Consider the following 27,787-nt stretch of genomic DNA (forward strand, 5'->3'; position numbering starts at 1 on the left):
AAAAAAAAAAAAAAAAAAAGAAAAAGCAATCATAAAACATTTTGTGGAAATCTGCCAGCATCAATATTTTAAATAAACATAAAAGCAATTCTACTATAAAGCACATGATTTTCTATTCCCATTATTTAACTAAAACATTAAAAAAAAGAGATCTGTCTTAATTCCAAATAAATGTGAAGTTAGTTGATTATCATTACACGTTTTCTACAAAAGCAAAACAGCTATTTTTCAGTTAGTTTAAATGCAATCTAAGGGAGAAGAATAAAAAATAAAAACTCTCAAAATGCCTTTAGCTCTTAATGAAGCTGTAGCTCCCTATTCCTTTGGACATTTATGACAGGGAGATAATATAAATGGAATACTTGTAAAGCATGAAAAATTTTACCTAATTTATACTATGCAGTGGTCATCACAGTACTACAGAGAAAATATATAAGAATACAGAACAATCTACAAGACATAATTTTCAATAATTTTTATTTGGAAATTAAAGCTTTATATTCTATTTTTTCATACTCATTAGAAATCAACTCCTTAATGAATTTCTACAAGTGCTTCAATTCCCGAAGCACTCTACCTTGAACAGTTGCCGGTAAATTAGATATAACCTATCCTGAATATTAATAAAAATTTTTCATTTAGATAAGTTTTTAAAAAGCAGGATATATTTCTTTCCATTAAAGGCACAAATAGCTACAGTATAGACACAGAATAGATCCTACATTAATAAGTAAAGAAGAAATAATATTTACAGATTCAAGTGTTTTTTGGTTTTTTTTTTTAATGTTTATTTTTGAGAGAGGGAGAGACAGAGTGTAAGCGGGAGAGAGAAGGAGACACAGAATCTGAAGTAGGCTCCAGGCTCTGAGCTGTCAGAAGAGAGCCTGACACAGGGCTCGAACTCACGGACCACAAGATCATGACCTGAGCCAAAGTCAGATGCTTCACCGACTGAGCCACCCAGGTGCCCCTACAATGTTTTATCTTCTTAAACATGAAGCTATTTCCTTGTGATGTTATCATTACATTAAATGAAACAAATCTTTTATTAAGCTATGGGATAATTAACTTTAAAGTGACTGAAACAAAATTGTCTTAAAATGAGATTTTATCATGCATAATATGCATAATATACACAAGATTACTATGAACCAGATTTGTTTTATTTAATAAAATAGTAAATCACTTATTCATATACCTTAGAAGTAATAAAACACATTCAAAATGCAAATCCTTAAGACTGGATCTAATAATTTCCTTCCCCATTAAGGAATACTTAATGGGGAATACTTCCCCATTAAGGAATACTTAATAAGTATTACTGAAAATACTTTTACAGTGAAGGAATTCAGACTTTTTTACACAAAGAAATACACTTACAGATTCTCTGATTATAAATGCTTTATCTTTGGAGAACATTTCTTCTGAAATAGTCAGTTCACGGTCCTTCGATTCTAGTGTATCATCAAGAGTATCACCGTTTGATAACAGAACTTCCTTTCCATCTTCTCCCAACTCTTTACTAAGTGGCTTAAATTCTTCTTTAAATTTCATGTCCTTTTCCTCAAAAGCTTGACCCTGTGATAATTTCATTTCGTTGCAATAATGTTCTTGCTTACAGAAAGCATGTGCTTGTTTTGATGATGTAGTATCCTCTTTTTCCCCAGATATTCTAGATAGTTCAGTTTGTTGAGCAAATGCTATACTCATTGACACAATGACCTAAAGAAATAAAGTAAACAAAAAGGATTAGATTTATAAATACCAGCAGCAATTTAAAAAGTTACCACTCAAAATAGTTTTAAACTAAAAGAAATGTTATAGAAACTGATTCAGAGATATTCTCTATTTTATATACCTTCAATCTTCTCTAACTAGTGGTCAAGATCTCAAGACTAGCTTTTATTTTAATTTCCTATCTTGATCCTGATCTGCTTCTCTCTTTGTCTCTCAATACTAAGAATGCAACAAAGACAAAAATATTAAAAATATGAAAGAGAAGCTGGGACGCCTGGGTGGCTCAGTAAGTTAAACATCCAACTTCAGCTCAAGTCATAATCTCACAGTCTGAGAGTTCGACCCCACATCGAATTCTGTTCTGACAGCTCAGAGCCTGGAGCCTGCTTTGGAGTCTGTATCTCCCTCTCTCTCTGTCCCTTCCCCACTTGCGCTCTGTCTCTCTCTCAAAAATAAATAAACATTTAAAAACTTTTTTTAAATACGAAAGAGAAGCAAAGAGTAATGAGCAAAATGAGAATGTTCAACCCCCATCTAATTATTGTTCTAGGAGGTTATATAAGAGAGAAATGGAAAGGAACTATTTCATGAAGTAACAGGTGAGAATACAAAGGTACCACTCCTAAGAGTCCAGAAGACCAATGAGTTTTGGAAGGACAAATAAAGAGAAGACCAAGAACAAATAGTTCTTAAAGTTTCCAGAGAAAAAAGATGTATTACCTATGGGAGAACAACAATTAAAATGACAAGGACATTCTCAGTAGAAACAAGAGGAAGTCGGAAAACAATGAAATGTAGTCTTTAAAGTTCTGACACAAAAACAACTGTCAAGCCAGATTTGAATAGTCAACAAAATCATCTTTCAGGAATGACAGCAAAATAAAACATGAAATAAAAACAAACAAAAAGAGTTCACTCCCAATAAAGAGATCATCCATAAAAAACTTCTAAAGGATGTCCCTCAAAAAGCAGAAAATGATCCTAGAAGGAAGGAATAAGATGCAGAAAGGATTAGAGTATTAAAATTTTTTTTTGTAAACATGTGGAGAAGTCTAAACACTGATGGGCACAAAGCAATAATTCTATCTACATTGTGGAATAAAAAAACATTAAGACAGAGACTTGTAATTCCAGTTAACAGAAATTACAACTGATTACAACTGAAAATTGAACAAAACACAAAAGCAACTACCAGAGAACCAGAGAAGTAAACAAAAGCAGGCAAACTGCAGAGGGAGTCAAAACTTGAAGAAATCTGTATGCGGAAGCGAAGACAACCTGTGGCCTGAATCTGAGTTTTCTATTTAAAAACATTTTTTCTCCCACATTTTCCAGAACATCCTAAGACTAAGACTTTACACAATATTTAAAATATTCACTATATAATTCAAAATTAGATGACACAGAATATATCGTTATGTTGAATTTGTTGCCAGCAGATTTGCTCTAAAAGAAATGCTACAGGAAAATTTTCAGGCTGAAGGGTAGTAATACAAGAGGCAAACTTGAAGTCTGAACAGCAGAATACTCATTCTTTTTGAGTATGCACGTAGCATTCAACCAGAACACATTTAGGACAATAAATTTAAATAAACTGAAATCATACAAAGTATGCCTGACCACAAAGAAATTAAAAATTATACATTAACAGGAAGATATCTGAAAACCTCTAAATGTGAAAAATCTAAACAACACATTTCTCTTTTTCTCAATTTTTAAAATGTTTTTTATTCATTTCTGAGAGAGAGAGAGACAGCATGAGCAGGGGAGGATCAGAGAGAGGGAACACAGAATCTGAAACAGGCTCCAGGCTCTGAGCTAGTTTTCAGCATAGAGCCCAATGTGGGACTCCAACTCACAAACCGTGAGATCATGACCCGAGCTGAAGTTGGACGCTTAACCGACTGAGCCACCCAGGCGCCCCTAAACAACACATTTCTAAGTAACCCATGAATCAAAGGGGAGGTCACAAAATAAATATTCAGACTGAATGAAATGTGTAGAATGCAGCTTAAAGGAGTGCTTAAAGGGAAACTTATAGCATTAAATGCACATATTAGAAAAGAAGAAAGGTCTTTTAGGAAATCAGAAAAAGAAAGTTAACTAAACCCAAAGCAAGTAGAAACAAGTAAAAAATAAAGAAAAGCAATCAATGAAAATAAAACAAAAACAGTTTTTAAAAAACCCACAAGTCGGATCCTTGAAAATAACAATATAAATTGCTAGCCTCTAGCCAGGATGACAAAGAAGTGAGATGACGAAGTGAGAAAGAGACATTTAAGTAATAAAGGAACACTATAAACAACTTTACCAACATAAATTCAATAGCTTAGATGAAATGGACCAATGCCGAGTGATACAAATAAAGCTCACTCTAAAAGAGATTACCTGAGTAAAACAAAATCTACTAAAGAAATCGGATTCATAGTTTAATAAAATCTTCCAACAAAGAAAACTCCAGGCCCTAATAGTTTCACTAACAAATTCTACAAAATATTTAAGAATAAAATATTATCAATTCTACATAAATTCTTCCAGAAAAGAGAAGTGAAAATATATTTCAACATTTTACAAGGCCAGCATTAACCTGAAACCATAACCAAAGACATTACAAGAAAATAAAACTATGGATGATGTTCCTCATGATTACAGACATAAATATTCTAGACAAAATATTAATAAACAGAATCCAGCAATATAAAAAAGGAGACTGTGCAAAGGAACGTGAAGAAACTTTGTGGGTCACAGCAATGTTTTATATCTCGATGGTGCTGCTGGTTTCATAACTAAATACCTGTTAAAACTCACTGAATTTTGCAATTATAATCTGTGAATTTCATGGTATGTAAATTATACCTCAATAAAGAAGATGACAAACAACAAAAATCTGACCCTATGTTAAGTCACAAAGGAAGAGTCTGAAATTTGGAAAAATCTGTATAATAAAGATCACTTTCTTTAGATTAGAAATGTGTAACAGAAATAATTAAAAGAACAGTATGGTCTGAAAACAAAAAAACTGAACTAAAGACTCAACTACCTTGTGATTCTCTCCCTTCCATTTCACTATACCATCTAACCAAATTCCACCTGTGATTATAGGTAACTGCCTACTCCATGCCTGTGTAAGCTAAATTTAGCTGAGGAGGGAAAAAAAATCCAACCGAGCTGAAGAGTCTTATTTTAAATTCATAACTACTGTCCTGATTGAGCCCTTCAGGATACTGGGCAATTCTACTCAATTTCCCTTGTCTTTTCCTTCTCCTAGAAAGCTCTCTCTCCTTAAAGCTTCAAGGTGTTCCCTTCCGTTCTCATTCTCAGGTGCTGACTTTGCTTCTTATTTTAGAGAAAATAGAAGCAATCAGAGGAGAACTTCCAAAAGCTCCAAATACCACACCTGAAAACATCCTGATGAACCAAATATTCTCTGCCTTCTTTCTTATCATGGATTAAACTGCCATGCTCCTACCTAATGGCAACCCTCCAGGACATTGTACCTCCTCTCCTCTACTCAAGGACACTGCTCCAGTAACTGTTTCTCTCTCTCCTGAATTAGCTATTCTTTTCCTTCTCTCCTCCATAATTACTGTTAACAAACAGGACACCTTTCTCCTTAAACAGAAACAAAATACCAACAACAAAAATCTATTGCTTGACTCTACATCACCCTTGAGCTACCACTGTATTTCTCTGCTCCTCTTTCAAGTAAAACTCTAAATTTAATCTCTTCATTCTTCCTCTTCACTGTCTCAAATCCAATCTAATCAGTTTGTCTGTACCACCCCATCAAATGTTTCTTGAAACTCACCAACGATTTCACATTGTAAAATCCAACACTTAATCTGTAGTTCTAATCATTTGTGATGTATCAAAAACATCTGACAAAGTTTAATAAATTCTTTTCTTGATATATTCTTATTAATTTTGTTCTTCCCATATTTAATTTACTGCTTTTTCTCTATCTTCTTTATTCTTCCTCATTTCTCTGATTTCTAAACATTGCTGTTATCCAGGCTCAGCCCCCCCTGACCTCTGTTTTATCTACACTTCTATATTGTTTTTCAATTTTTTTCAATGCAACCATGGTACACACATACACAAACAAGAAAAACATTTTATACTGTGACCCAAAGCATACATATGTTTTGTGTGTATGTTTATATAATTGAACTTTCCTAGTATATTGAAATCCTAGTCCAAAACCAGATTTTCATGACCTAAAAATGAGTTACAACTCAGTTTGCAAACCACTGTCCTATTCACCACCCTATTTTCATGTCTAGTTTTATCCTATTTTCTGAACTCTATAAGTGTCTAACCACTTCTTCAATATTTATTTTTAAGCATTTACTGTTTGCATTTAATGGGTCTGAATTTTTTTTTTTTTTTTAGAGAGTGCAAGCAGGGGAGGGGCAGAGAGAGGGGGCCGGGGAATCTAAAGCAGGGTCCACGCTGACAGCAACGAGCCCAATGTAGGGCCCAAACAGAAACTGCGAGATCACGACCCGAATCAAAGTCCGATGCTCAACAGACTGAGCCACCCAGTGCCCTAATGGGTCTGAATTCTTAAGCTAAAATCTTAAGTCTATCTCTCTTCTCAAAAAACTGCTTTTTTGCAGTCTTTTCTGACATCTAACAGCAACTTCATTCTTCTAGTTGCTTATGTCAAATAACCTAGAGTAATATTTTCCCCTAGCCCTTGCCCCTTTTCCTTTTATTTCTTCCTCCTGTGCCCAGTTACATTTGCTGAGAAGATAAGGAGTATTTCACCAAATGGGTTCCCTGACTGTAGGGGTGGCAGGACTAAATCAAACCATCCTCTCACTCAGCAGAGCTGGCAGTTGGGCAAATGGCCTTCACACTCCTGCCACTCTGCTTGGCCACCTCTTTAAAACATTCACTGGTGTAATTCTCGACTTTTTCTCTTGCATTCCACTTTCTCAAAAGATATTCAATCCATATCTTCATAATTTACTCCCTCACTTCCTTCGGGGGTTTTTCTAATATCACTGTGAAAGTGAGGTCTTCTGTAATAACCCTATATAAATGACACCGTCTCAACTCCCCAAGGAATTTCCTAACAGTTCTAGTGCCCAGGTCTGTTTTCTTTTCATAGTATTTACCACCATCTATCTACACTGACTAGAATGGAAGGTCTATGGGAGCAAAGATTTCATTTTCTTACCTCTGCTATACCCAAGCACTTGGAACATTGCCTGGCAATGAAATGTAAATAAATGTCTATTTACAGTGGTAAGTACACAAATCACAGGTTGAATCTAATGTGATCTATATTGGGAATCACTACCCCTACTGGGCTTCCTCTATATACTTTGTGTTTTTGAAGCAATGGTTGGTTCTCAATCTTCTTCCAACATCCCACCTAAAGAGTATAGGGTAGAGCATAATCTCATCAGTACTGGTGGCTCATGTCAACAACCTATACTACTCTATAATCAGGCTGGACCATCAAATGTTACCTCTTGGACCATTGTACCCTGGATGTCTTTAGAGCAGTCTTCAATGACCTGCATCTTGGTGCTCTGCTACCTGGTTAGATGAATGATGCTTTACAAAACATACTTCTATCATCACCATTATCAAAGTAATATGACTACTTTAAAAGTTTCATTTATGAGTCCATCATCTGGTAGATGATTTATATATAGTAGTTCACCAAATTCTTATAAAAATTACTTATCCCTATTTTTTCCTCTTTTAACAGAGGAAATAGACTCGGAAGTTAAGTAAGTTTCCTAAGATCATAAATCTAGTAAGTCATTAGAACAAGAATTTAAAGCACGGTGTATCCAATATCAAACCTCATGCTCTTAATTGCTATGATGCCCTACTGTAACATTCCACTTGAGAAATTTTTCTAAGAGCTAAGTGCAAAAGACAATCTGCATTTCTCTAAAGAACTAGATAATGAGAGCTATATAAGCAATGGTGCCTCACTTTTTACTCTGATCTCCAGGAACTAAACGTTGAATTCAGATACAGAGTGATTAAGTCGTTATGGCCCACATGTTTCCTTGGGTGTTGACTTCCTCTTCTAATTTATGCTTAACCTAACTCCTTAGGCATTTCCTATATAATCATTCAATCCTCCTCTTTTAAAATGCATATATCCATTGGAATTGTTATATTGGAGCAGTTGAAACATTATTAAAATGCAGACAAAATTCAAAATTCAACTGTTCCAAGAAAGAACACAATCAGGTATATTCATTTTATTATTTTATTTTTAAAGTTTATTTCTTTATTGAGAGAGAAAGGAGCACACATGAGAGAGAGAGAGAAACAGAGAACATGAATAGGAGAGGAGCAGAGGAGACAGAATAACAAGCAGGCTCCATTCTGTCAGCATAGAGCCAGGTGCGGGGCTTGAACCCATGAACCCTGAAATTATGACCTAAGCCTAAACTGAGTCAGTCAATTTAACTGACTGAGCCACCTAGGCACCCCAGATACACACTTTGAAAGGGAATACAAAGATAAAAGAAATGGAATCATAATGGGAAATTAGGTGATATGTTTGGCATTCAAGAATTTAAAAGAATGGCTCTGGGACTAGCAGCTAAGAGTATCTCTAGTCACAAACATCACAGTAAATCTCAGGGAAGAGATAGGCAAAGAAAATATATAAAAGACAAACCACCTTCTTTCTCATTTCCTACTACATCCCCTACCTTTGAAGGAAGGCCAAACTTCATCACGAGGTACTACTTCCAGGTAATATATTTATAAAGACTTGTTTTGGCATTCTCAAAAGTTTCTAATTACTATTCCATATCAAGAAGAAAATGTTTTTCTAAAGGAGAAGTTCACAGAACATTCCACTTAGAAGCAACTGTGGTCGATACCAGAAACTGACAATTTAAAAATAAGCTATGTATCAAAGTTGTAACAAAAAATAAAGTGCAGAGGGGCGCCTGGGTGGCTCAGTCAGTTATGTGTCCAACTTCAGCTCAGGTCATGATCTCAGGTTCGTGGGTTCGAGCCCCACATCGGGCTCTGTGCTGACAGCGCAGAGCCTGGAGCCTGTTTCAGATTCTGGGTCTCCCTCTCTCTCTCTGATCATCCCCTGCTCATGCTGTCTCTCTCTCTCAGAAATAAATAAAAAACATTAAACACACACACACACACACACACACACACACACACAAGTGCAGGGGTGCCTGGCTCAGTTGGTGGAGCATGCAACTCTTGATCGGGGGCCATTCGTTTGCGCCCCATGGTGGGTGTAGAGATTACTTAAGTAAAACTTTAAAAAAAAATGTCATTACTATCAATAAAATCTATGTTTTTTGAAGGCTCGAAGGGAATACAAAAACCGCAATAATCCAACAAACTATGAACTTACCTTAGCTACTTCTTCTTCTAATCGTTCTTGGTACTGTTTTTCCAGCAATTTAACCACATTTGTTTCCTGTTTCACTCCAAAGTCATCAGAAAACTAAATTAAAAAGCAAAATATAACAGACTTGTTTATATGAATCATATACCACTTACTTTTAAACTTCTACTCTCAAATACCCTCAAAAGATCAATGTTTCTTAGAAAACTTCTGAGAAGTTTTAATAAGTAAATTTCAGTTCTACTCTTAATTAAAAACAATTTTGGCAAATAATTCTGGTGTAGAATTCTAAATAATGTACTTACTACAGTGAACTTAAAAGATGAAAAGTGAGAAATATATTTACAATTACCAACATAGTTCTACAGTAGGATAAAGATACTTCTTAAATATAATTGTGTATCTAATTTCACCTAAAGTGAACAGTGGCTATCTTTGCCTATGAAATTATAAGCAAATTTTATTTTCTTCTTGATATTTATTAACAGCATCCAGTTTTCTACAAATACAAATTACTTTTATAACTAGAAAACCTATAAACAGTTTTTAAAAATGTAAACATATTCTCAGCATGAAAGTATTTTTATGTTTACCAATTATGGAATGGCATTCAAATAGATACTCCATACAGGATAAGTATGGTACAATCAAGATAAGTAGCCAATATCTCTCCTCTGTTTCCAAAACAAAAGAAAGTAATGATCTTTGTTTTCTATAGGAGTTAAGAACTAAAAGTCTACTGAATGAAGACAAATGTTTTATAGTTGTAAGTTTCTGGAAAGTGGCCACAAATTGAGAATATATACAATGTTGAGGAGAGACAGAACGTGATTTAACTAGCTGGCCTATACTGTAAAAGCGCTCAAGGAAGCCTCACCTACTGTCCTAACCATAGCGTCTTGAATTTTGGGGATTCCTAAACACTATTCTAGAAACAGTCGGGCTCAACTTCCCACCGTGGGAAGAAAAGTTGTTGGCAAGGGAATTAAAACTAATTTCTTACATAGCTCATGTTACACAAAACATGACTAATTTTAAACTAGAACATATTTAGGGGGGGAAAAAACCCTCAATTTTAACTTTGTGTTATTCCAATGCTATAAAAATACATTACATCTATTTGCATATACTCTTCTGAGTCTTTTATACAGCGTTATCCTCTTATTATGCTTACTTCTTAGCAACTATTTTACTATAGACATAAAAATGACAGGAAAATAGTATCAGTGCATACAACAGTTTAAAAATATAATACCTCTATTGTACCATCAATGTTGTGATTTAGACAATTTCCAGGGTATACTGTTTTCTGGACATCAGATTCAGGAATTACCATTGAATCACTGGAGAAACTAAACATGAATAAAAGAGAGTGAATGAATTAGAGTTGTGTATGAGTTTTACTGTTAGTCCAAATTTACAGCATGCATAGAGTTATAGGTACTGTAACTTAAATTGTATATTTGACTAATTTTTCCATTTAAAATTGAAGTAACACACTTCAACGATAGAGAACTTCAATACATCACCACTGAATTCTATTCCATTTTACAAAGTATACTACAAATAGAGGACATGGAACTATTTACAGGTACATTTTTAAAAAGTAATCTATGATATATATTACTGAGTAAAAGTCTGTAAAATCTCATTTTTATTAAAAAACTATTTATACACATACACAGAGAAAAAATCTGGATGAATATAGGTCAAAGGTAACAATGATTACCTCTGGTGGAACTGCGGAGCAAAGGCAGCAAAAGGAAGATTCTTAATTTATATAATCACTTCCACATTTTTTTGTTGTTAATCTATTCACGTATTTTTTGGTATTCATATCTTTATTCTTTTTTTTTTTTTTTTTACAAATAGTTTACTGTCAAATTAGTTTCCACATAACACTCAGTGCTCATCCCCACGAGTGCCCTCCTCCATGCCCATCCCCCCTTCCTCCCACATCCATCAGTCCTCAGTTTTTGTCAGCATTCAAGAGTCTCTCATGGTTTGCCTCTCTCCCTTTCCCCCACCATTTCCTCCCTTCTTCTCCCCCTTGTTCCTCCGTTAAGTTCCTCCTAATCCTCCTATACGTGCAAACATATGACATTTGTCCTTCTCTGCCTGACTTATTTCGCTCAACATAACACCCTCAAGGTCCATCCATGTTGCTACACATGGCCAGATTTCATTCTTTCTCATTGCCATGTAGTATTCCATGGTATAGATAAACCACAACTTGATGGACACTTAGGCTCTTTCCATGTTTTAGCTATTGTGGAGAGTGCTGCTTTCATATCTTTATTCTGTATTACAGTTTAACAAGCATTATTCTGTAAATTTTTTTTTCCTTAAAATGCTTAACTTGGGTCATAAAAACAAGGTGAGATTAGTATTTAGCAACCATGGGGAAAAGGTTAAAGGAGCAAATTTTAATTTTGGTTTAGCTAATACAATTTCTCGCATCATTTTTGATATATATCCACACTGCCTTCTTTATTCCACTCCCTTTCTGCCTACCTTTATTCCTTCTATCCTCTTCTTTCATTCTGTCCAAATTTTCAGATAGAAGTTATCATCGTCCCATTTCATAACTTATAAAACTAACCCACTACTGACAGACATTTGGTTGTTTCTAAATGTTCACTATTACAAATAATGCAATAATATCAATCCTTATAATATCTATGGACTTTCTATATAATAAATCTTACAAATATTTAAAACTTTAATATAATGCCATATTCCAAAAAGTTACATTAATTTTACTCCCACAACAGTTTTATGTATTTACTCAAAACTTGAGCAACACAAAGTTTTAAAACTTTGTCAGAACAATTCTGTTTTTTGTTTTTGAGATTACATATCCTTCAGCTTCCACTAGCCATATAAGTTTCTTCTGCTGTGAACTATTTGTGGTAGTTAAGTGATTGTAAAAACTCATCTCCCCTGTTTTTCTTCTCTGTCCTTTCCTGGTTTTTCTGTCTCACAATTTTGTCTGTTTTCTCAATGCTTCTTTAACACACTATTCTGATCCTTGGCTCTATGTTTTGATTACCTTTTTCATAGCTGAGAAAACCTTCCTGATTACCTACCCAGCTATCAAGACCCAAGCTCTAATAAAAAATGCTACCTAGTCCACAATGATTTCATTCTATAGCTTTATAGCATTAGAAAGCATCTGAATTTGTCCCAAATTCAAAATATAGTCTGGCTAAAACCAAACTCACTGCTCCCCTCTTAATATTAAGGTCCAACTCCCCACCAGCCTGATTTCTCTCTATTAGTGTATTATTATTCTCCATATTCTCCAGCTCCTACAACACAGCATCATCTTTGTTTTTCCGCTTCACCTTGTTTTCAACATTCCTTCTATCCAATATCTCATATTCATCCCTTCATTTACATTTTCTCTGGAACCACTCCAATAGGCAATTATAAAAATGTGCAGTAAAAGATGCCACACAGACATGGGTTTAAATTCCAACACTTTGGTTATATCATCATGTTATATTCCTTAACCACTACCTCTTAAAAAATATTATTTTGTGAATAAGTATTATTTCAATGATTAGATTGAAGTCACTTGAGGGAAAAGGTCACTTTTTATACATCTATAGCTTCCTCCACGGCATCTAGCTAAGGCCCATCCCAGTCACTGTTTCATTTAATACTCACACTCTTAATGGTAGTTTTATTGACCTTCATATTACTTAACATGTTAAAATAACCTGCCAAAAATCTTATATACAGTACAAGGTTAAATCAGGTGTCAAATGCAGATCTGTCTGACTCTAGTCATTGCAATTCTATACTCTATTTCTAAGAGGCTCCTAGTATATAACACCAACATATACATGTTAAATGAATGACTCAATTACTTCTTTAAACTAGTTCAAATCTATCTTAGAAGAACAGTACATTCTTTATTCAAAAAGTATCATAGTTGTATTAAAAAATGTGATGACATTTACAAGAAATAACTTTGACTCATCAATATTAGTAAGAGTGAACATGACCGTTGGTAACCTGTTTTGGGGGGTGGGAGAAAACTAATGGTCTTAGCTGAAAGGTACTGTCAACACACTTCCACTGAATATTCTATAAACTCTGAGAGGAGCGGTTGGCCGACAAAAGCCCAACTGCAATAATAGCAAATAAGTCTACATTTACAGAAGACTCCCTTTTCTTCATACTTAGAAAGCATCACTGGTTAAAGGAAGGCTATATGAAATAGTGCAGCTGATTATTACAGAGTTCTTGCTATCTACTTATTTTCTTTTTTATCAGAAAACCTAAAGTAATGGTTTCCAAATGTCAATTCACGGACTTTCTGCATCAGAATTATCTTGTTACAAACATCCACAGCTGGTTGCTACAAACATCTCAAAGCTATTAAGTCTGACTCTCGAAATGGATAATCCAGTCAAATTTTAAGTATTCAAAAACCTCCAGTGTTTCTGATACATGGTCAAGTTTAAGAGCTAATGATCTCAAATGAAATGGAAGCTTTAGAAGGCTGTGCCAAGCCGGGTAAATGACTACAAAGCCTACAAACAGACCCTGAAAAGAAGGAGAAACAGACGGTTTCCCAAAAAGTGTAGACAATCATTATTTTGTCTCAAGGAAAAAAAATGTTTTTTTTGTCTTGAGGTACCATTAATAAGTGCATATGAAGATAGTCCTAGAAGAGCAGAGCTAGCCAAAGTTAGATGAAATCTCTGGACATTTTAAAGAGCTAGTTAAATATTATACCACACTTCCCAACTAACTTATGAACTGTTCGTTCATTTAACAAATATCTACTGAGCACCAACTATGCAGAGGAAATAATTATAAGGTCTGGGATACATCAATGACTCAAATGGACCAAAATCCCCACCCTTACAAAGCTTGAAGTCTTTCATAAAAGACAGACACTAAACAAGATCAAACTCCTCTATAAATATAAACTTGGTTTTCATCTTGTACACATATAGCTTTATATATACATAACAGCCTATATAGAAAGAAATGAAGCAGGAATCAGTGTACAGAGTTCGAAAGAACAATTTTAACTTAAATGGGGTAATCAGAAAAGACATGAGAACATGATATCTGCATAAAGACCCAAAGGAGGTGAGCGTGCTGGGCATGTAAATGTCTAGAGAAAGATCATTCTAGGCAGAAAAACCAGCAATGAGAATCCCTAAAGCAGGAGGATACTGATGGTTTGAGAATCTCAAGGAGAATGCATGGCATAAGAATAGTGACAGGTGATGCAACAGAAGATAGAGTCAAAGTAATAACAGGGAACCATCACGTAGGACCTAGCAAGGTACTGTAAGGACAGAAAAGCCCTAGACCAACATAATCTGTCTTAAATTTTAATAGCACAAAGTTGTAGAAACGTGTTGAGGACAGACTTTAGGGAAGAGTTAGGGTAGAAGGAAAGAGGTCAGTTGTTGCAGTAATCCAGGTGAGACATGATGGCAGGGAGCAGGGGGCTAGTGAGAAGTAGTCCAGTTTAAATGTATTTTGGAAGCAGAGGTAACAGCATTTCTTGACAGACTTGAAGTGAGGTCTGAGAAAAAGAAGAGTCACCCCAGACAGAGATGGCTTCTGAAGGAGCAAATTTCAAGGGAAGATCCAGAGTTCTGGACATGGTGAATCTGAGTATTACACAACTAACTGGTAAAGCCTAGCCATGACTGGAATGATCAAATATTGTATTTCTTGGGTGTTCCCCACATCAAAGTAGTAAAGACCAGGCATATGATAACAGACACATGCACACTCTGATTTAATCCAGGAGATTAACGACATCAGCATTTTTATAAAATAAAGGTATAAGTAAAATCCCTATAATGTCTTCAGTTTATAATAACATTTTACACATTTCAAAGAATTATCTCCTACTCTTATTTCTTGATAATACTACATCCCCATCTCTTTCATGCAACTTTGCGTAAATCACATTTTCTTCTGAAAAACATTCATGTTATTACTGTTACTAATCTACAAATACCGCTGAATGAAATTATAAGTAGAGAGATACCTTGGCTGAACTGTGGACTCACTGACAGCTTGAAACCTTTCCTGCAAACAATGGATCTCTTCCCCATAATTTTTTTCAGTTTCTTTTAGTTGTTGCTGCAAAGAGGAGATGAGGTTTCCTAACTCTTGAACTTGTCCTTCCAGTTGCCTAATTTTTTCAGAGTCTTGCAGAGTAGATAACTTGCTTTTGTGACTGACATCTAAAGTCATATGAAGAGAAGAAAATACATATTTCAACAGAAATTTCTAAGTGAAATACCACAATCACTTTTTTCTGTATGGAGATATTACTCATTCTTCTTCGAAAAAATAATGTTTTTTTTTGGTAGTAATAACTTCAGTTTCAATTTAAATTCATTTTGACTCAAGAAAACAAAAAAAGTGAATAGTGCAATTCAAGACCATTTCTTTAATCTTCACATCTGTAGTACCCCTAAATCTACCAATTTTATGTCTTTAAATTAAAAACAATTTAGAATCACAGAATAAGAAATGAGAAGGGATCAAAGAGAGCAGTAGTCCAAACCTTCCACTTTAAGAAAGAGAAAACTGAGATTATACTGAAATGCTCAAGGTCACTAAGTTATCTCAAATTTTAAAGTTAAAAAAAAAATTCAAATGACTAGGGCACCTGGGTGGCTCAGTCAGTTGAGCATTTGACTTAGGCTCAGGCCATGATCTTAACAGTTTGTTTGTTTGAGCCTGGCATTGAGCTTGCTACCGTCAGTGCAATGCCCGCTTCAGATCCTCTGTACCTGTCTCTCTCTGCTCTTCCCTTATTTGCGCTCTCTCAAAAGTAAAAATATCAAATAAAATGAAAATTTTTAAAAATCAAATGACTAAATATTTGGTATAAAAACACCACATTGTGGTATACAATCAAAATTTACCAATGTCATGCAAATCGGTCATCTGAGGGGCTGATAAAAACTCTGTTTCCTCTTTTGGTAGGCTTCCTTCTGCAACCTCAAGTTTCACACCATCTGTCTCTTGTCCCTGTATCTATTGAAAAGAACAGAAAAGGAGTGACATAAATATATGATCTAGCATTTTGAAAACTATATTAAAGTAGCTTTACACTGAAAATGGTTTTTTGAAATCACTTAGAATTTTAACACTGATACAAATATTTTCGCTCCCATGTTATTCCATGCTTTCTTCTGACAGTGATTCACATTCCTGTCACAGCACTCCAATTATATTACAAAGTGTACTGTTCTTTCATACCCAGAAAGAAGTTAAATTTAATACAAAAACAGAAGCTGCACAGAATTTTGGTATAAAACTCATACAGTATTTGTAATATGTCTTGGTCTTTGGAATTTCAACTCATAGACAGTAATTTTATGTTGAATCAATACTTTATAACTTATGAATCTCTCGATATAACCTATGTATCCAGGTAACTGACAAATGGTATGGGTTCTTTACACAAAAGGAAGGAAAATAATGAGAATAGATAAATCTTACCTCCTTAACTATTTTAATTAGGCAGCAATTTGTCAGATGCTTAGGTGTCTTAATTTAGTTATTCATAAAATACTTAATAATTATCTACTACATGGCTATCACTGTGACAAGGGAGACTAAAATGAAAAGTAAAAAAATATATATATATGGTATATCTGCCCTTACAGAATTTATCAACTAGTTGGGGAAATAAAATTAAGTAACTAGAAAAGCACTAAACTATAACTGACTATAAGGACAATAAAAGAGAAGAAAGACTGATGTGTGTGAGTAGTTATGGAATTAAGTCAAACTTGATTCGGGCCTCAGTCACTTTGGGCAATGACCAGAAAAGAGTAAGAGCATTTGTGAATGAACAGCCTAATGTTAGTAACTAGTAAAGAAAATGATCTTGTAAAGAGGGGTTTAATTTAGATAAGGATGGGGGAAGATGGCTCTATAATTAAGATAAATCTAGACTAAAAAGCACCTTAAAAGGAAGAGGAAAGAGTTTGGATTTGCTAGACTAGGTGAACAAATAACACCACAAAAAGTAGGTGAGCAACAGGATAAAACTGTGTCCTGTGAAGGCTACTTTAGTTGGTTACTACTTTTATCAAGTCCCCTACCCCATGCCTAACTCCCTGAGTACAAGTTCAACAGAAGACCTTGCCTCTTACTTCCCGAAGGAAATAAAGCCCATCAGGTAAATTTTTCAGTTACCAGCCTACTTTTCTAAATATATTTCTTCACTTAATTCATTTAGCAAACATTTGTTAAACCTTTACCATGTGCTCCAACCAAGGGTTACGCTAAGAAGAAATAAAAATAAAGAGAAGACTTCCTGATTCTGAAGGGTTTAGAATCTAAGAAGTGAGTTACTTTAAATATATCATTATGTCCCCCTTTTTCCCTCATCCCATAGTTCCTTGTACAAACTTGCATTTTATTACTTTCTTTTTATTATAATTAATGGAAAAAGTTAAGTGCAATAAGCAAAGGCTAAGAGAATGGAGGAAGAAATGCCTAGGTCAAGGAAAACAGGTAAAGAGGACACAAAGGAAATAACATCTGAACCAACTAGATGGAACACACCAAGCAGACTGGAACCTGATGGGCAGTGTTAGGCAGAAGAAACAGCATGCAGTAAAGGCCAAGGGTGTGAAAGATCAGGGTGCATTTGGGAAGCTCTGAGAGTATTTCAGTATGGCTAAAATGAGGAGGATGGTTAGAAGATGAAGCTAACAGGTTAGATACTGATATACTGCAGTGCTGGGTTTGATCACAACCAACCTCTGGATGCCTTTGTGGTTGCAGCTACCTTACTGGGTTAACCTATGAATTTTACTTTTTGACTTTTTTTTCCCCTTGGGACGAACTAAAGAAGTGTGGGTATCTGTGTTCCAGAGTAAGCCTCCTACATTCTGGCACTGGGGAAGGGAGGTATGTGTCTCATCAAACCAAACTGTTTCCTACTCAGTGCCCTAAAAAGAAAGAGGCAAAATGACACATCACTCACTGACTCACAAATCCATGACAGTGGATTACTTGCTTACTATAAACCCTCCTACACTATTTAATATTTTCACTGTGTACTGCCATGAAGAGAAGCAACATATTTTTAAAAGAAAGAAAGAAAACAAGGAAGGTAAAAAAACAGAAAGGTAATCTGACAATTAAGAATTCACTGCTGACTTTGATCAAAGTTTAGTGAAGTGGAAGTTGGAAGCTTGTTTACAATGGGGAGAAGAGAGGAGGAGATGGGGAAGTTCTAGCTATAGTCTTTTCTTTCAAACAATGTGACCATGAAAGAGAAAGAGAATCACAAAGGAAGATGAGGGATTGAGGACCAGTTATGTTCTAAACCGGAGAGACAAGAGGAATGTGTGAGGGGAAAAGACAGAAACAGAGAAAAACAGAGAAAACACAGACAAAGCAGCTGAAATCACAGAAGAGAGGGAAGGGAAGAATCTTGGTGGAGGTAGAAGGGGATATTAACAAAGTCACAGGAAACAAAATAACCTTGGTTATGGAAAGGAATAACTTCTGAGACAGAAAGAAAATAAATTAGGGCATTCAGATATTTAAATTTTTTGTTTTGTTTTGTTTTATTTATTTATTTCTAGGAGAGAGAAACAGCGTGAGCAGGGGAGGGTCAGAGAGAGAGGGAGTCACAGACTGAAACAGGCTCCAGGCTCTGAGCTGGCTGTCCGCACAGAGCCCGACGCGGGGCTCGAACCCACGAACCGCGAGATCATGACCTAAGCGAAAGTCGGACGCTTAACCGACTAAGCCACCCAGGCACCCCCGGGCATTCAGATATTTAAAGAAATACATATGGTCTAGAGGTAGCAGGCTGAGATGATTTATAATTGATAGCTCTGATACTAGCAGAGAAATAGGAGATAAGGCCAAATACAAAGAAAAAGGGGGAGCAGAAGTGGAATATATGACTTGAAAGAAGTTGTAAAGTTGAGAAATATCCACTGAAGAGACTGTGAGAAGGTAAATTACTACATAAAAGAACTGTCAAGTGATCCTGAGGGTCCGGCTAATGTCAGACCATGATTACCTAGTGTCATCAAACCACAGCTGCATCTAATTTTCTTAGCAGTCAAAGCAACCCCCATCAGCGATACAACTTTCGCTGCCTGTCAGTTAAATCTTCCAAATCTGCCCAGTTAAACAGAATGACATCAAAAATACCCCAAATAAACAGACAGAGAGATCCTTCTGGATTTTTTCTACAACATGAAAATTATAACACTTATCTTTGCCAATATATGTTATTTATCTTTCTGATACAGTTAATAAATTACACTATGTCATCTATATTGTCTTACCAAGTTTTATATGCATATCCTTCTAAATCAACTACTTGAAAACAATTTGAAATATCTAACACTGTGTGAAACTAATAAGCTATGTTCTAAACTATACTAATTCCATTTTTCTCTAAAACAGACCCGCTACTTTAAGCTGCTACATATAAAATTAAATACAACTGCTTCACCAAGTTTACAATTTGACATTATATCTATATATATATATAGATATCTTACTTTATCAGTATTTCGAAAACTCTTAAATGGGGTAAAAAGTATTCAACTTGCAGATTATTTCTTTAGATCAATGATGCTATGAATATATCACTTTTCCCTCATCTTTTTCATGTTCACTTATTTTAGAAATGCTTAGGTGATGAAGCTTACAAAACAGCACATGATACAATAAATGAAAACATTATAATACATTTTCCATTTCACAGACCTTACTCAATCGTGTTTGAAGTACCAAGAGTTTGTTGTATTCTTCTGTCACTTTGTTGAGAAGAGTTTGCATATTTTCTTGAAAATCTAGATGGTAAATAAACAATTAAAATAATTTTATTTCACAAGGAAACTTGTGGGCATCTTTGGTTCTCTTTATATGCCAATTACTGCAGTACATAAATAAAAATGTGTATTAAATATAAGATTTCATGAATTCGAAAAAATATTAAATTACTGAATCATGATTAAAAGTAAAAGTTCATCACATTAACTGACTTAAGAAAATAATGTGGAAAAGGGGACCTGGGTGGCTCAGCTGGTTAAGTGTACAACTCTAGATTTTGGCTCAGGTCATAATCTCATGGCTCTGAAATTGAGCCCTGTGTCGGCTCAGCTCTGAGTGTGGAACCTGTTTAAGAATCTCTCTCCCTCTTTCTCTGCCCCTCCCGATTGCACTCTATCTCACAAAATAAACATTTAAGAAAAAAGAAAAAAAGACTGTAAGATTACCTTGAACTTCGTATCTATAATCTTGCAATTCTTGTTCTTTATTTTCAGAAGTATGCACACCAAAACTTTCTTTCTCGTCTACATTTACTTCAGATTTTATAGCAGGAGTATAATATTCACCAAGGACATTGCAAAAAGTCTATTAACAAAATTAGTATTTTACAGAATTAAAAAATTTTTACTTCTGCCTCTGAAAAATCATTAAACCTTATTTTCCTAACATGCAAAATACAGTCAAAATGACACAGAAAAAATCAGCAAGGAAACATTATTCCATACACCAAATCAATCTGCGAAAGAAATGGTTAAGTCTAAATCTCTCTCTATATAGATAAGACATAAAATACTTCTTACAGTGGAAAAATATTGATAATCCTAACTGCAAAAACTACGGTTTCCTGCTTCTAATAATGAATATAGCTTGTACCATTTTCTAGCTTGGATCTTAGATTGATGTTATCTCTGTAATGCCAACTACCCTTGGAAAAAAAACACCAGAAAACAAAGAAAGAAGTTAAAAAATGATGACTGGGGCGCCTGGCTGGCTCAGTTGGCAGAGAATGTGACTCTTGATCTTGCAGTCATGAGGTCAAGCCCCATAATGGGCATAGAGCTTACTCAAAAAAAATTATGACTAGAAAGTAGTCTATAAATTTTGAAGGCACTTGTGATGAGCACTGGGTATTGTGTGTAAGTGATGAATCACTGAACTCTATTCTTGAAACCAATACTGCACTGTATGTTAACTACAATTTATATTAAAAAAAAAAAAACTATATGAAGTAGATTACATTCATCTATTTTCTTTAACACATGGGTAGAATTCTATGCTTTATATGCACAAATTAAAAATATCTGACACATTGGGGCGCCTGGGTGGCTTAGTCGGTTAAGCGTCCGACTTTCGCTTAGGTCATGATCTCGCGGTTCGTGGGTTCGAGCCCCGCATCGGGCTCTGTGCTGACAGCCAGCTCAGAGCCTGGAGCCTGTTTCAGTCTGTGACTCCTTCTCTCTCTGACCCTCCCCTGCTCATGCTGTCTCTCTGTCTCTCTCTCCTAGAAGTAAATAAAAATATTAAAAAAAAAAAATATCTGAAACATTATTTTTTTTCTTCTGAGCAAAATACAATTCTACCATCATTTAAAAACAACACATGACCCGTAATCATTTCAAAAGCCCTCAATTTAAGTTTCACCTTTGTGCTGCACACAATGAAACCTCTGGAAAGAAACAAATTGTTTAGGGGCGCCCGGGTGGCTCAGTTGGTTAAGCATCCGACTTCAGCTCAGGTCATGATCTCATGGTTCCTGGGTTCGAGCCCCGCATCGAGCTGTGTGCTCAGAGCCTGGAGCCCATTTCAGGTTCTGTATTTCCCTCTCTCTCTGACCCTCCTCTGCTCACAGTGTCTCTCTCTCTCTCTCAGAAGTAAATAAAACAAAAAACAATAATAAAATAAATAAAAAGTAAGTTGTTTATTACTGCTATTTCTTGAGATTCGCTTAAAAGTTACACTTTACTGTCAATTGAGTGTATTGAATTTGCAGTAGTTTCGAAAATGGAATTTTACCATAACAGAGTTGGTAGAAACCTGAATGATCACTCCATTTACTAATGAAGAAATGGACTGAAAAAGATGAAGAAACTAGTCCACGGCAACATGGTTAGTGACAAAACCAGGTTTCATGAAGAACCCTCAGAGGACCCCTCTATTAGAATAAGTGATTCATATTTCAACTTGAGATTAGGGATCTGGTGATAATAAAAGGAAAAATATATATAAAGTCAGCTCATAACTGAACTAATTCAAATTGGGCCCTCTTTCCATTATTTACTGAATAACAACAGATATGAAAGCACAATGCCTGAACCCTTCAGAGGTAGAGGTGGACACTGCTGAGTAGCTGAATCAAGACACGTCGTAGAGGTGGTTGTTTGTCACTTTTTGAGGTTTTTGCAATACTGTTTTTTGGACAATTTCCTAGATAATCAGAATCAGTAAGGTAGCTCTACCTGTCCCAACTAATACCACCCTCTTCCTCCAATTTATAAATACAAAAGCCTGGGATAGAGATTAGGGACAAACCAAAGCACAGATTTTAAATTCTGAACAATTTCTAATATGCAGAAAAATAGTTTATTACCCACCTTTAACAAATAGTAAATTTTGTCATATTATCGCCATACTTTTTTAAAAGAAACTGAGCATTACATATAGATTTAAAGCTCTCTGTTTTAAGTACTGCTTACCCATTTTATTTAGCTTTTTCTCTACCCAGAGGTAATTATTCTAGCATACATGCTTTATACTTTTGAGATTTACTGATATTAGTACAGATGTCAAACACTGCTAAATGGGGTTCCAGTGCATGGAGATAACACTATTTATTACCATTGTTCATGGGAATCTGAGTTGTTTCCCATTTTTATCTTAATAAAGACACTCTAGCAATGAACAGATCTGGTTGTGCACAAATGCTTGGGTTGTAGGATGTATATATCTTCAAAAATATACCGTGCTAATCTCCTTCTCAAGGTAGTACATTTCTACCAAGAGTGTATAAGAGCTTCTATTTCACTCCACCTTCACAAATATAATTGTACTTGGCATAATTAGAGTTTCTAGACTTTGGCAATCTGAAGTGTGAAATCATATCTCAATGGTCTTGTGCAATCTCCCCAGGTAAGTCATCAGATACACTCAACCACCAAAGTTGGCAGGGGCAGGAAACAGACTTTTTCTGGTTTCTCTTGGTCCACTGTTTTCTGTATTAGGTACACCTTTTGTCTGTTCTACTTCTGAGATAATTTGCCTCTATTTCTTGTTTCAAAAGATTATCAGAAAACATTTAAGTGCTCATTTTAAACTTAAAAACTCAGGAATATTTTCTAAGTGCAGCTCTGAAGTATATAGCATTTCCTGTCTAAAAGTACTTTTTAATATCTTACCTGTGTAAAATAAGAACATTCTTCAGACACTGCCCTGTGTAGTTTTCCTATGAGCATTTGTAAAGGCTTCACATCACCACCTAACAGAACAGACACTGCATTAAACATTTAATTTATATACTGAAGAACTATTATCATCTTAAACCTATGTCAAATGGAAGCCTCCCTTACAATAAGATTAGTTTTAAAGTCTTTCTTAAAAAGTTATTTTCTACTGCTCATTGTTAATGGTCTCAGATAATCTGTAAGAGTCAGTTTATATCCTACAAAATGGTATAAAGTGGTGACTTAAAAATTTTACAACTCCGCAATATGTCATATATTGTAACCTATTATACACATCCACGGAAAACTTAAACTAGAATTTCACAAATCATTACTCTTCTACATGCTATACACTTTTAACGTTTCTGTTCTACTGTACTTTTATTTATTAAAAAACATGCTGGTCGGGGCGCCTGGGTGGCTTAGTCGGTTAAGCGTCCGACTTTTGCTTAGGTCATGATCTTGTGGTTTGTGGGTTTGAGCCCCGCGTCGGGCTCTGTGCTGACTGCCAGCTCAGAGCCTGGAGCCTGTTTCAGTCTGTGACTCCCTCTCTCTCTGACCCTCCCCTGCTCACGCTGTTTCTCTCTCTCCTAGAAATAAATAAAAAAACATTAAAAAAAAACAAACAAAAAAAAAACGCTGGTCATTACTAACTTCATCAACCATTAGTGGATCCATTAATTAACTTATAGTTGAAAAATCACTGGACAGATTATATCTAAAGAGGATATCAATAAAAATAATACATGCTAAAAATCTTATTACATTCGAACCCAAAGAACTCCTGAAGTGGAAAATATGATATGTGAGCCACCCCTTAAATTCTACTCTGTTCAACAGAGCAACCAGACGAACTTAGGAACCACCTCATTCTCAAGGGTGAAAACCTAGAGATGTTTTGAACAGAGGAAGTCTAGTTAATAGAGTGATTACTTTACTAGAGGCAAAAGCTAACTACAAGTTGTCTTCTTCTTCAGATTCCTTCTATGTTGTTGCTTCTCCCAGTGGCCACTCTGCAGCCTTCTAGGACAACTCATTCTTTTCTGTGGCCTCAAATTATCTTTTGATTTCCAAATCTTTATCTTGAGCCTAAACCTCTGGCATTTCAGACTTCTATTTTTAACTGGCTACTAGACAACTCTTTTTTAAAAAGTCAGATGGTATTTTTAACTCCGTATGTTTACTATTCTTCCCACAGATCTGCTCTGCATACACTTAGTGACTAGAGTCACCTTCAATCCAGTTACCCAAGCTAGAAACTTTTGGGTCACTCTCAATTTTTCCCCCTTTCCTCCTAATATTAGCTGCAGACTACAGCCTACTTCTTTGACTCTCTTTTCCATCCTCAATGACATTTTATTCAGCCTCTTATTGTTAGCAGAATTACCTCCCAAGTTGCTTAACTGGTCTTCCCAGAACTAATCACCTCCCTGAATTTGCCTCACGGTGTTACCTCAAAATAAAATTTTACTGTTACTCTCATTACTTAAAATCTTACAGGTCTTATCTCATACAGCATGAAGCTTAAACATAGTTCAGTCAGAGTCTACAAAACCTTTCCTGTCAATCTTAACATTTTTATCCCCCCCCCCCACCCCTACTTTCTCATGTAACTTGAACTCTCATTCTCCAAAATAGCTACAATCTCTCACACCTCTATGTTTAACACTCAGGAACCTTCCCTAAAATCCCAACCTCCCTACCCCTGCCTGCATCTTCACTCTATTCTTCTTCCCAGAAAGTATGAATCTTTTCTCCTTTCTTCTTCCATTCTTTCTAGTCATTTTTCTATGATGGAAAATGATCTATTGTTTTCTAAGAGTTTATTTTATATTGCTTTCCCACTTGATTACAACTATGAGAAAATGATTCGGTGATTTTAGATTTCCCAAGCACTTAAAAAAATATGCAGTGATTATATGAACAAATGAATCCAGGACTGGGATATACAGTTACTTTCCTCTACGGGTTCTAAGACAAGGACAGAATAATGGAATGGTAGGCTATAAGTGATATTTACTTGTTTTATAGTACTTACAATTTTTTTAGAAGCCACTTACCGGTTTCTTTTGTTTTTATATTCTGTAGCTCTTGCTGGTGTATTTCCTGAAGTTCCTTTATCTTTTCCTCTTGAACAGAAATAAGCTCCTCCTTAAGACTACGAAGAGCTTGATCTTTTTCATTTTCCATATATTCACGAACCTGATCCACATGAGTTGAATAAACCAGTGAGAGGCATATACGCTGAGCTTCCATCTGTAGCCTTAAATCATTCTTGAAGTGAATATATATATACACATTAGAATATTTTTAAATGACTTAAAATTTTAAAATAACTTCTATTTTTTGCATATACTGACTTCATGGGGGAAATACATGAAATCACAGTTCAAAACTTCATATAAGAGGTGTTTAATTTTTTTCTTGCTTCTTTCTGTTGCATTGATATACCTATCTTTTTCAAAGAAAGTAGCACAATACTGCCATTACTTCAACTTCATGGTAAGCTTTGATAGATGGTATAGTAGTAGCAGGGCCTGCCTCATCATTTGAAAATGTTTTAGGGGTGCCTGGGTGGCTCAGCTGGTTAAGCATACAACCCTTGATTTCAGCTCAGGTCATGATCTCAGTTTGTGAGATTGAGCCTCACAACAGGCTCTGCGCTGAAAGCATGAGCCTGCTTGGGATTCTCTCTCTACCCCCCTCTCTCTGCCCCTCACCTACTCGTGTACGCTCTCTAAAAATAAACATTTAAAAAATAAAAATAAAAATATTTTAAATATAGAGAAATGAAAAGAATAATGTAATAAATGTACTCACAATCCAAATAAATACATTTTGTTTTTTCCCCATTTTTCTCCTTTCTACATACTTTTTTGGTTTAGAAAGCAAACATAAATAAGATTTAATCCACTATGTTCCCATTTCTCCTTCCCCAGAGGCAATTATTATCATACATTTGCAACAAGTCCACTCTTTTTCTTGCATTATCACTTTTCAGTACATGTAAACAATATATATTTTATGTTTTTAAGAATTTACATAAATGGTGCAAAATGGTGTTTATTTTGTAAATCATTTTTCTCATTCAATAGATGGAGATCTAGCCATGTAAATAGAGGTTATTTTAACTGTGGTACAGTATACGTCAACACACCACAGTTTGTCAATTTCCTTCATGGAGATCAACTGGATTACTTCTAATATTTTGGTATTTCAAAAATACTGCACTAAATTCTTAGATATGCTCCTGTACAAATATACAAATTTCCCTCATAAAGTGGTTCTCAAACTTTTAGCAGGCACCAGAATACCCTGGAGTGCTTATTAAAACAGGCTGCTGGGCCCTTTCCCTGAGCTTCTGGTTTAGGAGGTCTGGTGTGGGGGCCCAAAACTTTAATTTTAACCTGTTTTCAAGTGCTGCTGATACTGCTAGTCAGGGACCAAACTGAGAACAACCTAAAAATGGTTCTGCAGGGTCATCGATAATGTACATTAAATGTATTAAATTTTACCAAATTATGTTTTCCGTAACTGTACCCATTTACACTGACATTAATGGCATATGTGAGAACTCATATCCCCATATCAACACATTTTATTGTGAGACTCATAAGGTTGAAAGTACCTTTTCATGTTTATTAGCCAGTTAATTTCGTCCAAGAGTAACGTATTCTGGGGGGGGACTTAGCACTGTTTCTAAGCATATATAGATTGCTTGTACGTGTTACTGTTGTATAAAATTATCTATTTCTTCTGTGAGCTTCTTTATACACACACACACAGTTTACTCTCCTCTCCACCAGTAAGGGGGTTTGTCATGGAAGTGACAACTGGGAAGGGATTTACTGGTTTGCTTCTCTTTACTTCATGTAAGTTAATGTCAAGGAGAGGGTATCTGAATGTCACTGAAAATGTTTTTAGAAGAGAAAGTAAAATTCTTACTGAGAAAATCTGATCATTTTGACAGCTTCAAATTCACTCCCAATTAAATCTTTTTAGAAAATTTAGATTTTCTCTGCCTTGTAAGAATAATTGAATTAAAATCACATTATGCATTTGAAAACACGGCATTTAATAATGAAGCATTAACATTATGCAACTTGAATATTTAAACTATAAGTTATTAAATGTAAAATATCTTTATTTTTGATATAAGATCATAAATGTGAATATACAGTCTACAACTTATGGCCCAGGATTTTTTGACTTTATAATGGTAGAAAAGTGATACACATTCAGTAGGAAACTATACTTCAAATTTCTAATTTGGATCTTTCCCCAGGCTAGTGATATGCAGTATGGCACCTCTTGTGGGGCTGGACAGCAGCAAGTGAGCCAGAGCTCCGAGTCAGCCACATGATCACTAGGATGAAGAACCAATACGTTTACAATCATTCTTTTATTTTTTTAATGTTTATTTTTGAGAGAAAGAGAC

General features: G+C 35.1%; 1 protein-coding gene across 1 annotated transcript in view; it reads right to left on the reverse strand.

Moving 5' to 3' along the window:
• AKAP9 (A-kinase anchoring protein 9) overlaps positions 1–27,787 on the reverse strand; it is a 116,686-nt gene that overhangs the window by 76,612 nt on the left and 12,287 nt on the right. Inside the window, exons 6-14 of the mRNA XM_077776229.1 lie at positions 25,410–25,623; positions 23,305–23,384; positions 20,359–20,497; positions 19,847–19,932; positions 16,018–16,129; positions 15,129–15,327; positions 10,353–10,449; positions 9,104–9,196; positions 1,381–1,722 (exon numbers count right to left, since the gene is read on the reverse strand). Coding sequence (XP_077632355.1) covers positions 1,381–1,722; positions 9,104–9,196; positions 10,353–10,449; positions 15,129–15,327; positions 16,018–16,129; positions 19,847–19,932; positions 20,359–20,497; positions 23,305–23,384; positions 25,410–25,623 — 1,362 coding nt within the window. The remainder of the gene's footprint in view (positions 1–1,380; positions 1,723–9,103; positions 9,197–10,352; positions 10,450–15,128; positions 15,328–16,017; positions 16,130–19,846; positions 19,933–20,358; positions 20,498–23,304; positions 23,385–25,409; positions 25,624–27,787) is intronic.

The sequence above is a fragment of the Crocuta crocuta genome, unplaced genomic scaffold (assembly GCF_008692635.1).
Source record: "Crocuta crocuta isolate KB4526 unplaced genomic scaffold, BGI_CrCroc_1.0 scaffold37, whole genome shotgun sequence".
Taxonomy (NCBI): domain Eukaryota; kingdom Metazoa; phylum Chordata; class Mammalia; order Carnivora; family Hyaenidae; genus Crocuta; species Crocuta crocuta.